Below are 15,807 nucleotides of genomic sequence, written 5' to 3' on the forward strand. Positions count from 1 at the left end.
TATTTTTCTTTTTGTTAAACATTGACCAAGCTAAAACCAATACGCACATGAAATATGCAACCATAATAAAAGACAATGAAAACGAAAATGAATGACAAGTTGACTGGAGGCTGCTATTCAATGCCCACGTCTTAACCCAAGTTAACCTGAAAAAACTGGCATGCTCTCCTAGCAAAATCCTAACTATTATTTATTATGTTTACATCATTTCAGATCAGAAACAAGATAGGTATGCATGTAATGCTAACTGGGCAAGAAGAAAAATGGTCGATCTGAGGATCAAGAATCTCACCAATTTAAGACCAAAGGTCACCAGTTTCATGTGTTTTTTTCTGAAGAAAATAGCTCTGTCTCTGTATCACTGAAATCAAAGTCCTGCAGGCTACCTCTTTGGATTGTTACTTGGATAAATAAGGAAAAGATCTACAGGTCACCTGTAGGAAGACTATTTACAAAATTAAAGACAGGCAGCACCTATCTTGTACTGCTGTTCTGATTTGAAGTGCCAGTTACTCCAATAATACCACTCAGGATGCTTTTTTAATGGCAGATGGCTTTTATATGTGCTCAGTGTGAGCTGAAAAGGACTCTCAGTTGTTTATTAACATTGTCTTTGTAATGCATCTTCATCTTCTTGTTCAGATAATGAGACATAAAATGGCAGTAGGGTTTACAATCAATATCAGGAGGCTAACTTCAGGTTGTATTTATTTACTAGACCAAACATGTAAAGCACACCTGCTTTTCATCAAGTATTCTATTTAAAGCCTAAATTATAGGATTCTTCTCTATAGCACAATCCAAACAGTACAAACAATAAGGTAGGCTGGAGGCCACAACAGTCATACTGTCAGGCTTGGCTGGTTTGCCAGGTCAAGGGCAGTAAAAGCTCTTTTCCCACGCTGTCAACAGCCTCTCCTCAACTGCTTTATCTTTTCCCCACTGTGGTCTACCTTGGAGAGGATAATGTTTGTGTCTGTCTGCACATAAGCACATATGAAACCAATATGGAACAAGAGACCATTCTAGAGGATGTAAAAAAAAAAAAATAAAATCCAGCTGTCTTTTGAAAAAGGTCCTTCCTTCCTTATGCTACTAGAGCTCATGTCTTGTACTGCAGAGATTGAAGAGGGCAGGCTTTTGATCCGACCCTGTTGAATCTCATGCTCCTGCTCATTGACTCTCTGCAGAGATGGGATCAGTTTCAAGTCAACAGCACCCAACACATGAGCACTCACACACGTGTAAGCTAACCGCTAAGCTTTTGCTGCATCGAAAGCCTTCAAAGCTGTCAAGTTTGATGGGGATGCAATAAACAGGAGAGTGGGAACATAGGGCACTTGTGATAGAAAGCAAAAGCCCATGCTAAATGGCTATCAAATGAAAAATCAGAAATCCAGTCAAGGAGAAAGACAGTATGGATATATGGACACAGTATCTTTAGGCAATTGGATATAAAAAAGTAATACAACTAAAATGTTTAAGGACTCTTCAAAACATTCTACTTTGTTTGAGGGTTTGGGGTTTTTTTTGGTGACAAACCACGAAAACCATAAATAGCGAAATAAAAGGAGGTGTTTAGGATGGCTTTGTATGAGTAGCACTGCCAATTGGAAATAAGAGCAGCATTCTGGAAGATCTTGGCTCAAGCCAAGGAGACGTCCTGCACATACTATTTTCACTAAGCAGGGTGCGGGAGGGGGGGAACAAGAAGTAAATCATTATTTTACCTCAGCCTAGTGAATAGAACTGCCCATGGCCATTCTGAAATCCTGATATTTTTGATAATTCAGTATCACATCCAATTTAAAATAGGGGTTTTTTTATATAACGAGATACACAGATCCCTCTACTCTAACATGACAAGAACAGTCAGTCTGAAAAACAGCATTATATTGCCTCAAGAAACAGCATGGCCAGATTTGTGAGGCAACGTTCAAGAACAGCTTTATTAAACTGAAAGTTTTGTAATACTTTTCAATAGACACACTATAAATGCTACATTTTATATTTTTTTATTTGATTATGGTGAACAAGAAGGAGTAATTTCAGGGAAAATGAAAGTATTCTAAAACACTAGAGATTGCTTTCAAGGGCTTCATTCCTTCCTGTTTCTACAACCCAAGGAGGAAATTAATTGACATTGATATGAAACTCCTCCCAAAGCCAAAGGATCATTTGACTTGAGGCAGGACTATGTTTTTGTAGAGATGCTCAAAGTTACTATAATCAATTTTCACCACGCTCATACCGAAACAAAGAATTAATGAGTCACAGCTTTTCTGCACCCGAGTTTCCTTGCTGATGATTCCTCCTCCTCTTCCTGCTACTTCTTCCTTCCTTGATCCCCGGCCAAGGACCACTGTCCACTAATTAATTCTTCTTAACAGCATTAGCTGTGTCCAAAAAGAGCCCAGCAGCTTGGCCTGTCTGTCTCAAACTACAGCTTTTTTAGAATCACTAACAACCTTAGTCCTGTCATGACGATGCAGAGAAATGCACCACTTAGGATTATTGGCTTGGGTGCTGCGCTGTCTCCACTCACAATGCTTCTCAGCAGTTAAGGGTAACAAGCAAGATATCTAGGTAAAATGGACTGCAGATCACCCAAGAGAGAATAATTAAAAGGGGAAAAAAATAGCACATACGACAGTTCTCACGGCACAATGAGAAATTACAAAATGAAATAAAACAAAACATGAAAATCAGAAGGAGGGAAGGTGCTCAGTCAGCTGTTCATGCAAAGAGAACAGTTGAAAATAATACTCATATGTGGGAATGGCAGCAATGTTTGCTTTCCACAGTATTAATTAACACAGCTTTAAAGCAAACAGAAAACTCCCTGAGATTGTCCCCTGGTTTGGGTAGAGACACATACACACACCCAAACACACACACACAGGCACACTGGTTTTACCAGGCAAACAATCCAGGTAACTAAATTCTACATCTGGACGTTGCAAGTTTCCAGACATAAATTCGTTCAGTTTTTCAAATTTTACACTTAGTGTTTGAAAAGTAAGTATAAATGCTTATCTCACAGAATCTATGTGTATAATACTAAGGCACACTATTTTAAGACAAATTAATCAATTAGTGTAGATACTGACAGGATTTTTATACATTCTGTACGGTTTCAAAATGTAATTTATTTCTTCATCATCTAGTATAGCTAGCTGCAGCAGACCTTAAGAAATTGTTAATTGCCTTCAACGTTTATGTATATATTTGGTTGTCCAAGCTAGTGAACTAGTGTGGCATTTAGCACCAGGCACACCCTATGTATGCTTTTACCAATATAAATAATTCCACTGTAACTAAACCTACAGTTTTTAATAAGCCATTATTCCATTTTAGGCGTGAAGAGTGATGAGGTTATGGACTTATAATAGACTTATAATGGACTTACAGAAAGAGGAAGCACACGAAATTACCCTGCAGTGTATAGAGGGTTTGACAACCAGATCCAATATCACCTTTGCTGTAAAGAAGTGCCATTTGCTCAGAAATGCCTGTTACGTATACCATCAAAACCTTAGTATTAAAAAGGTAAAGTAAAAGTGTGTCTACACAGAGACGCCTTGAATGAAGTCATTTAAAAAAAAAAAGTAACTGATTTCCTGTACTTACCTTTCAATTTGGTAAAAAAAAAAAAAGGCCTTTATGTAATTAAAATTGTTTAGTGCCCTAAAAAAACCCTGCATATAAAACTGAAGTAGGCAATGTGACTGATTTTTTGCTGTCAAGAGGTCAGTGTTGGCCCCATCTGTTGCAGTCTTTTAGATTATTTATTTATTGCAGTTCTTAATAATTGATTTTATTTACGTACAATCAGAGCTACAGCTACTACAGGCCACAGTTCAAATCACTACTCAAACTGGTTTGATTCAAACTGATTTTAACCACAAGGACATAAACAAAAAGTCACAGTTTGCTGTTACAAGACTAAGGCTTATCCTCCAGGTTTGACCGGATCACTCAATTAAAAAGATACTCTCATCTATAAGCCCGTTATTTGACATTTCAAAAGCAGTGGTTCCATGAACAAACCTTTTGCAATTCATGCCAAATATTCTTGCTGTATTCAAACTGTGTGACTCTGAAAAAAAAAAAAAGGCGGGGGGTCAGGGGTGCTGGGGTTGTTTAACCTGGAGAGGAGGAGGCTCAAGGGGGACCTTTTCACTCTCTACAGCCACCTGTAAGGAAGTGGGGAGCCAGATGGGGGTCGGCCTGTTCTCCCAGGCAACCAGTAACAGGATGAGAGGACGTAGTCTTAAGATGTGCCAGGGGAGATTTAGGTTGGACATTAGGAAGAAGTTCTCAACAGAAAGGGTGATTTAGACATTGGAATGGGCTGCTCGGGGAGGTGGTGAAGTCACCGTCCCTGAAGGTGTTTAAGGAAAGACTGGACATGGTGCTATGCCACTCAGTGCTGTGGTCTAGCTGACGTGGTGTTCAGTCATAGGTTGGACTCAATCTCAAGAGGTCTTTTCCATCCTAAGTGATTTTGTGACCCCTTCCCTTCCACTTGTATTTTTTTCCCATTTAACCGTGTTGCTGCCTGGAGGCCCCACAGTGTGACCCGAGGGTGAGGCTCTCGCGCTTGCTCCCGTGCCCAGGCGGATGAGGCAGGAAAGCAGAGCCTTAAGGTTGCACGGAGCGCTCCCTGGACCGCGGCCATGCTTCGCGCTCACGATCCCGATCCCTCGGCCCGATCGTCTCGGGCAGCGACGGGAAGTGCCCGGATGGGGAGGAGCCGTCGCGCAGGGAGCGCGTCACTTGCGCGCGGCGGCGGAGCGAGCCGGGGTAAGATGGCGCTGGTGCTGCCGCGCTGCGGGTGAGAGTGGCGGGGCTGTAAGGAGCCGGAGCCCCGAGCCCTCGGACAGGTGGGTAGCGGAGGGCAGGTATCCATCCCGGCTGGATGGAGCATCCCCGCCCGCCCGCCCGGCGAGGATGAGAGAGTATTCATCCCTTGTGGGCGGGGGAGAAAGGCGAGCGGGAGAGCCCATTCCCGAGTTTTGGGGGAGGCAGGCAGGGGCAGGAGTGGGTCAGGCCGTCCCTAGCTCTTGGATAACCGCGTTCCGACCGCTGTCACTGCGCTTAATTAATATTGCCCTTGAGGTACTGCCCCGCTGGACCAGCGTGCTGCCCCGGGACCCGCAGGTCCAGGCGTGACAGCGTCCTGGTCTTCCGTGGGAGTCTGACTGAGACTCCTGGTTCGGTTTCCCGTAGGATTCAGCGCTCTCGTCCCTCCCCTCCGCCTGGCTGGCTCAGCCAGTGGTCTTCGCCGCCGGTCTTCACAGCCGGGCGCCTTGATGGAAGCAGAAGTTGATGATGGCTCGAGGTGACGTGTGGCAGAGGAATAGGCTCCTTTTTTGTTTTGCCAGAGCTGCAGCCACTTTCGGCTGGCCTTGTATGCCTCTCCTCAGACAGTCAGTTTCTCTTGAGTTGGAACCTAAACCGAGGTCTTCAAAGGCTTTAGCATTTAAGGACTACAATGGTTTAATGTGATTTTAAATGTAATCTGACATTCCTGTTGTCAGGAAGAAATTCAGTTGGGAAAACCGTGTGTGACTCCAGAATAACTCTAAAGGTTGTTCTCACTAGAATAAAAATTACTAGAAATTACTATTGCTACTAATAGAAATTACTAGACTCTGAAAAAGAATTAGCACAGCTCTTGATATTTCAAGATGAAAGTTCAATCAGAACAATATAAACTGTATAATACATTTTAAGCAGTGCACATGCAGTGTTTGGCTTATGCTTTCTGACAGTTGCCATGTTTATGAAATCTCTAATAGAATGAAATCCAGGCTCTTCTTTTGAAGGAGTATGTCTGTCTTATGTTGTGCCTGTTTTGCAGATATTTGTGAGGGTTAAAAGATTTGAACTACAGTTGAATAAAACAAGGGCTGAAAATTGAAGGATGGCAGCAAATCCTTCAGGACAAGGTAGGTTTTAATTTAAGTATTCAAGGGAGAAGTCTGTGGGCAAAATGTCGTGAAGTCACCATAACTGTAATTTTATTTAATGGAACGATCAGGACGGGGAAGAGAGGTGGGGTTGAAGGCAGCAGAATGGCAGCAGTCCTTCTGGGAGAAGGCACATAGACATCAAAGGGTTGAAAAAGACCACTGATGGCTGGGGAGCTCTATATTACTTGAACATACCCTCATGCTCAGGTTAGAAAGTATCTGCCATGCCTGTGGTGCTGTGATAATTTCCTGAAACTTATTTCAGATGCTTCCAACACTTGGTGTTGAACATGACTTGCAGTCAACATCAGGGAACAACCAGAATTCAAATGCATTCCATGTCATGATGGGAACAGCAAGACTCAAGGATAGACAAAGTGGCCAGGCCTAGGAGGAAAAGCCAATTAAAACCATAATGCTAACTGCAATTAAATGTTTCTTTGTACAAAGATGCATTTGGATTGCATCCTTAAAATCGTTAAAAACGTGGAAATGGTCCATCTATCCAGCTGAAGCACCTGTGTTAAAGGCAGAGGAGGGTCTGGGGGTGTCACACGGTGAATCGAAGGAGGGTCTTAAATCGCCCTCTAGAGGTGTTTTCTGGAAACCTTAGTGGGACTCAGGCTTGTCTTCCATAGAAGAGCTGAGGAAAAAGGAGCTTCTCACGTATGGCTCTCCACTTACTTGGTTATGGGAAATGAATTCTGGGTTCAGTTTCCCAGCAGCCAGAGACTTCTTCACGCACATCTGTGTGTGAGTCCTTATCTGGAAAAGCAGTCCTGCAAAACTGGGTGTTGCTGGATGATACTTTGAGGGGTACCAGATTTACGTGTCCAAAAGACACATTTGACTTGCTACTTGACAAAAAGAAGGTAGTTTTTGGAATGGATATTGAGCTTTTGTGAAGTGTTGGAAGAAGAGTACTACAGTTGCCTGTTCGCAAATTTTAACTCTGAGAAGTTTTTGGTACATAGTGGTAAATCCTGCTTTATTCTGTGAATAACAAGTCAGCATCATTGCAAGGAATAGAATGTTGTCATAGAGAGTTAAAAGCTGCTTTTTCTTAAACAGGTTGATTTACTGAGAAGGATGGGATGGGATTTTAGTCCCAGAATACCTTTGCTTCCCTCCACATTCCAGAGTCTTATAATTTAATAGAGCCTTGGAATCTGTTTTTATATTTGAGATATCCTTTAGAAACTCACTAAAGGAACTGTGTAATTATTGTGTGAAAATTGTTTGGACTAAGCATTCAAGAAACACTGTCAAGTTTAATTACCAAATAAGGCTGTAAATAGTACAACTAGGAAAATTAGAAAGGAACAGGTAAATACAAACAACAGTTCAGGGTTTCTTTCTTGGCCAGATGCAGTCTAGTAGTGAAAATGATTAAGACAAACACTGCATTTTTTGCTTGCTTCATGGCATATGTGTTAGTACTGTTCTCAATTCATTTTCCTGTTTGTGGATAAAATGAAGAAATTTACTGAAACACTCACTAGAAGGGTTATGAATGATAGGACTTATTCAAGCAGAATCAGTAGGGGTGAACTAAACATTAGCCTTCTACACAGGTAGACCATTTTGGTAATTTTTTGTACCAAGTTAATCCTGTCCCTTTAATCAGTACCAGGTATTTTCTTAGGAGTTAATTTGAGTTTTCTGTTGATTACAGACTTGGACTATAAAGGTTAAGATTCTGCGAATTGGACTTCCTTTTATACATTGGCCTCTTAGGAAAGCACTCTTGAGGAGGAGCTGCATATAAGTGCAGCAAAACCAGCAGAATTGAATGAAAAACGTTACTTCAGGCTGTTAGTGCCACATGGAACTGATTGCGTGAGACTAGCTACAGCACTTGAAAGAAACGGAAGAGATTCTTGCATGCTGTGTGTTGTCCAGACCAGAGCTCATAGACCAGAGTGGTACACTTTGAGGGGTGGAAGTCACCTTCTGAGTTACAGAAATCACTTCCAGGTGCTCAGGAATACACTGCTGCTGCAGCAATACTTGGCAGTATTTGTGCTGTTACACATCTATGGACAAATAATAAATAATGCATCTTAGAAAAAAATTACATATACTGTGAATTTGAAGCAACCAACAAATCAAGGAAAAGGAAATGATGAAAAGCAAGAACTTTAAAAAAGATAAAGGTAATACTGTTTTTTGCTGTGCCGAGTTAGTTAGTAGAACTAACTGACATAATATTGGTGAGATAGGGTGGTAAGAGTAGGTGTTAGGATTAGGTTAAAAAGTGAAACTTGTTGTGAGCTCATAAAGCTGCCAGTATCACTCAACAGGGCTTCAGCTTTCTCTGCTTATATGCCTTCATGTGCAGAACATGGGTGCAAGTAGTCTTTAAGTTCCTGCATAGATACAATGCTTGATGTCAGAGATGTCAGAAGGGTTTAATTTTTAAATGACCTGATTTGTCTATGTTAGAGAGTAATCTGAGAATCTAGGTGCTCAGTTTGACATCTGACACTGCCAATAATCTATTTAGCTGCTTTGATTGAGTCATTTTGTGTCAGGACTCTTGTGTCTGCAAAGCAGGGAAGAATATTAATGAACTGCAATATTCATGAACTGTTCAAAATCAAAATAGTAGTGCAACTCAGCCCAATCAAGGGAAGTCAAAACTTACAGCTTTTTAAAGAAGTTTATGTGTTTGAAAATCTGCACTTCCTTTCACAGATGAAAATCCGGTCTGTACTAATGATGGCTTTTGTTTTTTGGATGTCTACATTTTTAGTACTAGAAAGCAGAACAGACATATCAAATCTACAGATGAAAAATTACTCTACTTATAATTGAAGTAGGAAACTTTTGTAGGTGTTTCAGGTTTGTCTTGGGTGCATGGGCAGAGAAGAATCTAAATTAAAGTCTTGCTTATATATTGCCAGATATGATTAATTATTTTGTATGGATGTGAGATTTTCTGTATAAAATGGCTTTCTCATGTTCCACCCCCTCCATTGTTAACTTTTAAATGAAAGGTTTTGCTTTGCATTTTGAAAAGTTTAAAACACCTGTAGGAATTTCACATTGCTCAGCTGCGAAGCACTAACATGTACATGTTGAATGAGCTCCTCCACTTTCTCAAGCAGGCTTTTTTCTCCTTACCATTAACAAATTTTAAACAAGTGACTTTTTCAGCGCAACAGATTGCTGGTGGTCACTGTATTTTAGAGCAAAATACTACTTTAAAAAAACAACAGTCAAGCAAAAAAACCCACCATAAAGCTCTTAGTAGATAGGTAAGAAAAGGAAGAAAAAATATGTGGGTTTTTTCTGAATCCTTCTAGAGTTTCTGCCATAAGATACTGTAACAAGAGTCATATTAAAATAGAAAACAGTGAGAATCTTCAGCAGTTTCTTATCACAGTTTAAAAACAGCATTTAAAATGTCTCAAGCCTTTCTGAGTCATACCATCTGCTTGATGATAAATTTAAGCACATTTAGTCTTTCTTTTTTAGCTCACAGCAACCTTTATTTAAAAGTTGTCTCCTTTTTCTTTCCTTAATCACTGTATCATCTGAATTCCAAGCATGCGTTTAGATTTATGCAGTTCGGGGTAAGCAAGCAGTAGCAGAAGGCTGCTGAGTAATATGTCAGGTATTAAGCTTTTTGGTTGAAAACTGTGTAGAATGAGCATAGAGACATGAGTGCGTAAGCTCAGACCCTCTTAAAGGTGCTTCAGTCATCCTGTCAAGGCATTGTCTCCAGAATTTACAAGAAGGTAAAATCTGAGCTAGCTGCAGCTCAGAATGTTGAATCCTAGCTTGTTAGTAAGATTTCTCAGCCTTTTTATGTTTTAGACCACACATTCAGCTGTGTTTTAATGTTCCAGATTCATTGCAATGTCTTCAAAAAAAGAGATAATGTACGATACCTGAAAAGCGGAGAAACATTGAAGACCTGAATATATGCACTTTCAAAATAGTTTAAGTGAAGCTAATGCCATGTGGGAGGGAGAGATTAGTGGACAGAAAAAATAGCAGTTAAGTAAATGTAATTAAAAAAAAATCTTTTAAGGAGTGTAAAAATGATTATGGGTGACCTTGCATAAAACCACTATAACATGTAATCAAAAGTCTGCTCCTTTTAAGAGCTCCTGAGACACTGAGGCACATGGATGCCTATCTTAGGCATGGTAAAAGAGAAAGGTGACGATTTGATGGCAAGGCAGTATAGATGCAAATTGTTATATAGAGTTGAAGGTTTCTGTCTGGTAATTGTCTCCTTCGTTGAGCCATTCAGATGAAAGGAGTACTGGGTTATGTAATTGAACAGAAGGTCTCTCAAAGGGAATGAACTTTGAGTGCAGCTACTGAAAATAAATCACTTTACCTTGACATGCTAATGCTCTCCTTAAGTGTCTGGCCTTAACAGCTTGTGGGCTACCACGTTTTAGTGCTGTCACTAAAACACTGCTCAGGGCAAGGGCACAACACACAGCAGTTTCCAGCGGGAATGACTTTGACTTTTTGTATGGGGGTAGTAAAGGAGATAGCTTGACTGCAATGAGAACCTTTGTTATATAAGAATCCTGTGTAAGTACAGTAGCTTTGCCACATTTTCATTTAGAAGGCAACTTTGAAAAATACATAGATGGCAGCTATTTTGGGCATTTTTGAATGCTCTACTTCCTGACCCCTTCTGTAATATACAGGGTCTCTTTGGGAGAATGATTTACAAACCAAATGTTCTTGTATTGTGTACAGACAGTTTAATTTTGCTTCTCTATTCCAGCATTGCGATAGTCCTCACAATAAGGGTAGTGTGTTTATGTAAGGACATCAGTGTGTATATATACTAAAACCTTTCTGCATAGATTGAATGAAAGATAGTAAGTGTATAAGCACATATGCCAGCTTAGTGATCATTCTTACCTGTTACATACATAGTACTTGTGTTATTGTTTGAGTTCATTGACATGAGAAATTAGGCCCTGTGAGTATATTACTCCATTGTTATCATTGAATTGAACATTCAGTGACTGCATTTTAAATCTACAACCTGGTAAGTTTACCTTTTTTTTTTGGAAGACAAATATTTGATCGTGTACCTTGATTGTAGCTCCAGAGCTGTCTTGGGAAGGGGTAGGATCTAACTTGAGTTAGAAGCCTCTATTTTAAGATGTATTAATATGCATGATAGCTTATGGAAGCTATTGCATGTTATAAAATGAGAAAAGGAAAAATAAAGCATATTTATTAATAGCCTTTTCAAATGGGTAGAAAGCTTGGAAGGTTAGTGTATTTATCTTAAAGTAATTTTGTACAGGGATTTATAATTCCTTAATGTTAGAGTTGGGCCACAGATATAAAATAAATATCTCTAATATTTTTCTGTCATTCCCACCAGGTTTCCAGAATAAAAATAGGGTTGCAATCCTGGCAGAACTAGACAAGGAGAAGAGAAAGTTACTTATGCAAAACCAGTCTTCCACAAATCACCCTGGAGCCAGGTATTTTATGTTCTTAGACCTTTTTGGACATCACTGATTATATCAAAGGAAAAAAGCAAACAGCAAGTGAGCTGTAAACTCACACAAACGCTTATCAGAAGTGTTTTCTGACCATCCTTAGTAACAAGGCAGAGGGACGTGGCTCTTTAGGAACATATTAGTATTTAAAATTGTTTACACACCCTGAATTTAGGTTTACGTAATTACCATTTGAGAATAGAAGAAGCAGATATGCTTACTCAAGTGTACTAAAGTCTATGATAAAGCAAAATCAGGAAGCAGGCACTGAGAAAGCATTTAATTATTAAGCTAAAATGCTCTAAGGAGTGGAAGTAGCAGACCATTAGGTTCAGGATACTGTGTTTTAGAGAAGTATAATTACAGCAAGATCAAGTTATTCTTGAAACTCCCTGTATGCAAGACAAAGCCAGTTTATGTTACTGCAGATAATCTCATAAAAGATGCTGTGTTGTAAGGATAATTCTACACCATAAGGTGAAATAATCTAATCTGAGTTTAAGGGCTGTTACTGGGATTTCTCCCATACAAGGCAAAAAGATAAGATTTGTGTCATAAATAAGTAACTAGAAAATCACGCACTAATTTATGTGGAGTATTTGAGATACTCAAACTTCTGGGTTAGCATGAAGTGAGTGCAGTGCAGTCTGAGGGCTGCTCTTTTTCAAAGAGATTCTAGGTCACTTTTAATTCCTTCATAATCTGAAAAAGCGTGCATAATACTTGAAATTGCCTGAGTTGGATTTCCTAAGTGAGATATGCAATTATTAATAGTAACTGTATGCTATTATTATTCAAGCAAAATTGTTGATATGAAAATCAGAATATCGTGCTGTTATGTACAACCCCTGACTCCTGGCAACAGTGTTTTCATACGTCATTACAAGCCAGAGAGTTTCAGGAAGGGCTTGTTTACTTTCTTTTTTCTTTAGGGAAAAATAACACTATATTCTAGTAAGCATAATTAGAATTTACTAATTTTGAACGTGGGGGCAGGGAGAATCTACAGTCCAGCAGTCAAGCTCTCTGCTTTGGCATGGTGGGCTGTTGTGTGATTTTTGAGAAGCTGACAGTTTTTTGGTGTTGTGCCAAAGGTCTTGGACCACAGAGTTGTCAGAAATGAGACCATAAAAATTCTGCAGACTTGACTGAAAGAGCTTGATTTACCTAAAACACTATAGGGGCATGGACAGTGTAAGGGTGAATGAGTTAATATGATTTCTGGCCTTGGCACAAGAATCCTCTATCCAAGAACAGAAGACCTCTCTTGAAAAGTGTCAGTTTATGATGAAGCCTTAAGATTATCTACAGAAATCATATTGAAAAGTTAGAGGGTACAGATTAAATGCAAAATAAATACCTTCAAAATAACTGAAAATATTATTTTAAATAAACTCAATAGTACTTTTCTCCATCAGTGAAGCTTGATCTTAATATTTGTCATAAGCAACAATCCTCTGAAGTGTTTAGCTTTTGTTACGCATTTAGGCATAAATTTGGCTAAGGATCCTTCATGAGCATGACTGCTTTTCAAAAACTCATTTACTAAATCAGCTGTTGACAGTGAAGCTGCTGGGAAAGTTCAGTTGATGAGTTTGCTTGGATCCCTTGTCATTTGTACTTTTTCCTCTGTGACTGAGGAGAGCTGGGCTTTCAGCACGTCTACAGTGACAATTTCAAAGGTAGCTGTGAATTGTGTTGTGATACAGTTCTAATGGCAGTGCTCACTGATTTACATCCATTACTTATATAGAGTTGGGAATGCTTTTTATGTCTTTTTTTGCTTAAGGAAGTGGACAAGTCCTAAGATCTAAAAGACAAGAAAAAACATTTATAAATTTTAATTTGAAACCTTACATATGCTGCGCTGAGATAGATAAGCTAAATCAGTTTCAGGTACTCCCAGCTATCAACAGGGGATAATTATTTCAGTTAACATCCTTTATCATAAGTAGTTCACTGCCAAAGAACTGTTCTTTTACTGAAGTCTGCAGAACTCTTTTTAGTGCTTCTGTTGATCACAGTTGTTTAGAACAGTCACTTGGTGACTGAGTAGTGCTGAAAGCACCAAACTGTTGTTTTAAAAATTGCTGACATTGTCTAATGCTGCATCCCAGTGGTTTCACTGACTTCAGTGGGACTCAACCCATGAGCAAAATCCACTATAGGCTTCAAGTGTAGTTTGGCATAAGTTGTTTATGATGTCTCAAATGATACAACTATAGTCACTTCATTTACCTTTTTTTCTCTTATATGAACAAATAGTAATTCCAAACAGTAATTACCAATTGTCAAGCCATGAGTCGAATAAACTGAGTTGAGGAAGTCACGGAATCTGTGGCTAGAATGGCAACAACACATGTTTTGTCTGTGGTCTGTATCATACAATCTTGTTCTTTTTTGCAGCATTGCACTTGCAAGATCACCTCTGAACAAGGATTTCCGTGATCATGCTGAGCAACAGCACATCGCAGCACAGCAGAAGGCTGCACTGCAGGTAAACTGACACAGTCAGTTAGAGTTCAGCTTGGCCCTGGTTTAGATGTGCAGCCCTGCACCTAGAGATACTGAAAGGCCATCTCCTTGGATGTCAAGAGCTCCATCCAGCCCCAGAGCTGTCTCTTTGTGTCTCTGTTGAGCTCCCTCCAGTTTCTGTCTCAAACTGAACTCAAATAGCTTCCCTTGGCCTGCTGGCTGTGCTGTCAATGACGCTGCCCACTGTGCTGATTAGCCTTGATCACCACAAGGGTGTGCTGCTTGCTCGATCTAAATTGATATTCAGTAAGGCTTTTCCCGAGTGGCGGAAGGAAGGAATATGCAGGCCACGTAACTTGCCGGAGTCCAGTAAGTTAGCAAACTAACAGGAAAGGGGTACGTAGGATTTCACAAAGATTGTCCAGAGCCATCTTACAGAGTAGCTACCCCCCTCAGGTGAACAAGCATATATGTCATGTGAGCAGAATGCTGGTGTCCCATGTTGTACCGAAATGTGTCTGGTCACGTTATTTGTACGTGCAGGCTCAAGCTGTGGGACAGTCATGCAAAATTCTGGCAATTTCTGCAGTAGCTGTCACAAATCAAGACCTCTAAGTTTGTTTTAGATGGGAGTGGAAACATGGGGTCTAGGCAAAGGAGAGAAATCAGGAGTTGATTTACCACTAGCCCCACCTCCATGGGATTTGCTGAAAAGAACAGCAGGGAATGTCCAAGTTAATTGCTGTGATGGGCCCTGTTCCGATGTGACTGATCTAAAATGGTGGGTTTGAATTTGACTATCAGAATTGAGGAGCAGACTGGGAGGAATAAATAATTAATGCTGCAGAAGCCTTGAAGTCTTAAATTATGTCAGTGCTACAGGGAATTATGCTTTAACAAATGCTTTTCTCTTTCCAGCATGCACACGCACATTCCTCAGGATACTTCATAACTCAAGACTCTGCGTTTGGAAATCTTATTCTTCCTGTCTTACCTCGACTTGAGGCAGAATGAGGAATGTTGTTTCTCAGAACTTCAAGATCTGATTTTTGTCCCTAGCAGGAGCTGTCTGACCTTTTAATTTCTTTACATATCTTAAAATCTTTTTTTTTTTTTTTATTTTTGGAATTACCTTTCAGGAGTGTGAGCTCCAATGATGGAAGTAGTGTTGTTGAACAACAATTTTTATCCTGTATTATTGTTCCTCTGTCAGGTCAAAGTCAAATCATAGAATCATAGAATCATAGAATCAGACGGGTTGGAAAGGACCTCTGAGATCATCAAGCCCAATCCTTGATCTAACACTGCCGTGGTTACTAGACCATGGCACTAAGTGCCACGTCCAGTCTCATATTAAAAACCTCCAGGGACGGAGAATCCACCACTTCCCTGGGCAGTCCATTCCAATGCCTGATTATCCCCTCTGTAAAGAATTTCTTCCTAATATCTAAACTAAACCTCCCCTGACAGAGCTTACTGAGAGCTGCCTGGGAGAAGAGACCAACCCCCACCTGGCTACAACCTCTTTTAAATGTACAACTTCTTTGTGTTTGAAGTGCACAGGGCTTGCTTCTCTCTGTTTCAGTGCTTCCTCTAAATAAACCTCCAAACCAGAGTCATCAAGAGATGCACATGTGCTCTGTCACTATTTGTGTTCCTTTTTGTTGTGTACAGGTACAATATTTGACTGTAATGAAAGACAAAAGTTACTTTTGTCCATCAAAACAGACATGAATTTATCAAATACATTGGTCGGTCTTCCTCCCCTCTCCTGATCCCTTGTATGCAGGTATTTCTAGCGTGCTGTTTGCTGTTGTAGTATCATCTGGTCTCAAGTCTTTAGTTACAGCATGCCTGCCTCT

At 40.0% G+C, this 15,807-nt stretch overlaps 1 protein-coding gene and 1 long non-coding RNA gene across 4 annotated transcripts; one reads left to right on the forward strand and one right to left on the reverse strand.

The window, feature by feature from the left end:
- Positions 1 to 868: 868 nt before the first annotated feature.
- On the reverse strand, positions 869 to 4,231 carry LOC113981576. The gene is made up of 3 exons (XR_003538460.1): positions 4,197 to 4,231; positions 4,051 to 4,099; positions 869 to 2,582 (listed from the first exon to the last, which is right to left on the reverse strand). It is a non-coding gene; the product is annotated as an uncharacterized LOC113981576 (long non-coding RNA).
- Positions 4,232 to 4,771: 540 nt separating this feature from the next.
- On the forward strand, positions 4,772 to 15,164 carry INIP (INTS3 and NABP interacting protein). 3 transcript variants are annotated; one of them, XM_027709003.1, is made up of 6 exons: positions 4,868 to 4,886; positions 5,233 to 5,344; positions 5,867 to 5,954; positions 11,350 to 11,452; positions 13,877 to 13,967; positions 14,864 to 15,164. In XM_027709003.1, the coding sequence occupies exons 3-6, from the start codon at positions 5,930 to 5,932 to the stop codon at positions 14,957 to 14,959; spliced, it is 315 nt and encodes a 104-aa protein (XP_027564804.1). In that variant the 5' UTR covers positions 4,868 to 4,886; positions 5,233 to 5,344; positions 5,867 to 5,929; the 3' UTR covers positions 14,960 to 15,164. The 3 variants fall into 3 exon arrangements, with proteins under 3 accessions (XP_027564802.1, XP_027564804.1, XP_027564805.1); XM_027709001.1 differs by lacking the exon at positions 5,233 to 5,344 and having other exon boundaries at positions 4,772 to 4,886; XM_027709004.1 differs by lacking the exons at positions 4,868 to 4,886; positions 5,233 to 5,344 and adding an exon at positions 7,654 to 7,742.
- Positions 15,165 to 15,807: the final 643 nt, after the last annotated feature.

The sequence above is a fragment of the Neopelma chrysocephalum genome, unplaced genomic scaffold (assembly GCF_003984885.1).
Source record: "Neopelma chrysocephalum unplaced genomic scaffold, ASM398488v2 Primary Assembly neopelma1_96671, whole genome shotgun sequence".
Classification (NCBI taxonomy): Eukaryota; Metazoa; Chordata; class Aves; order Passeriformes; family Pipridae; genus Neopelma; species Neopelma chrysocephalum.

Coding starts and splice junctions, on each gene's coding strand:
- INIP (XM_027709001.1), top strand. CDS start 5,930: ATGGCAGCAAATCCTTCAGGACAAG. Junction 11,453..13,876: donor ACAAATCACCCTGGAGCCAG/GTATTTTATGTT, acceptor TCTTTTTTGCAG/CATTGCACTTGCAAGATCAC. Junction 13,968..14,863: donor AGCAGAAGGCTGCACTGCAG/GTAAACTGACAC, acceptor TTCTCTTTCCAG/CATGCACACGCACATTCCTC.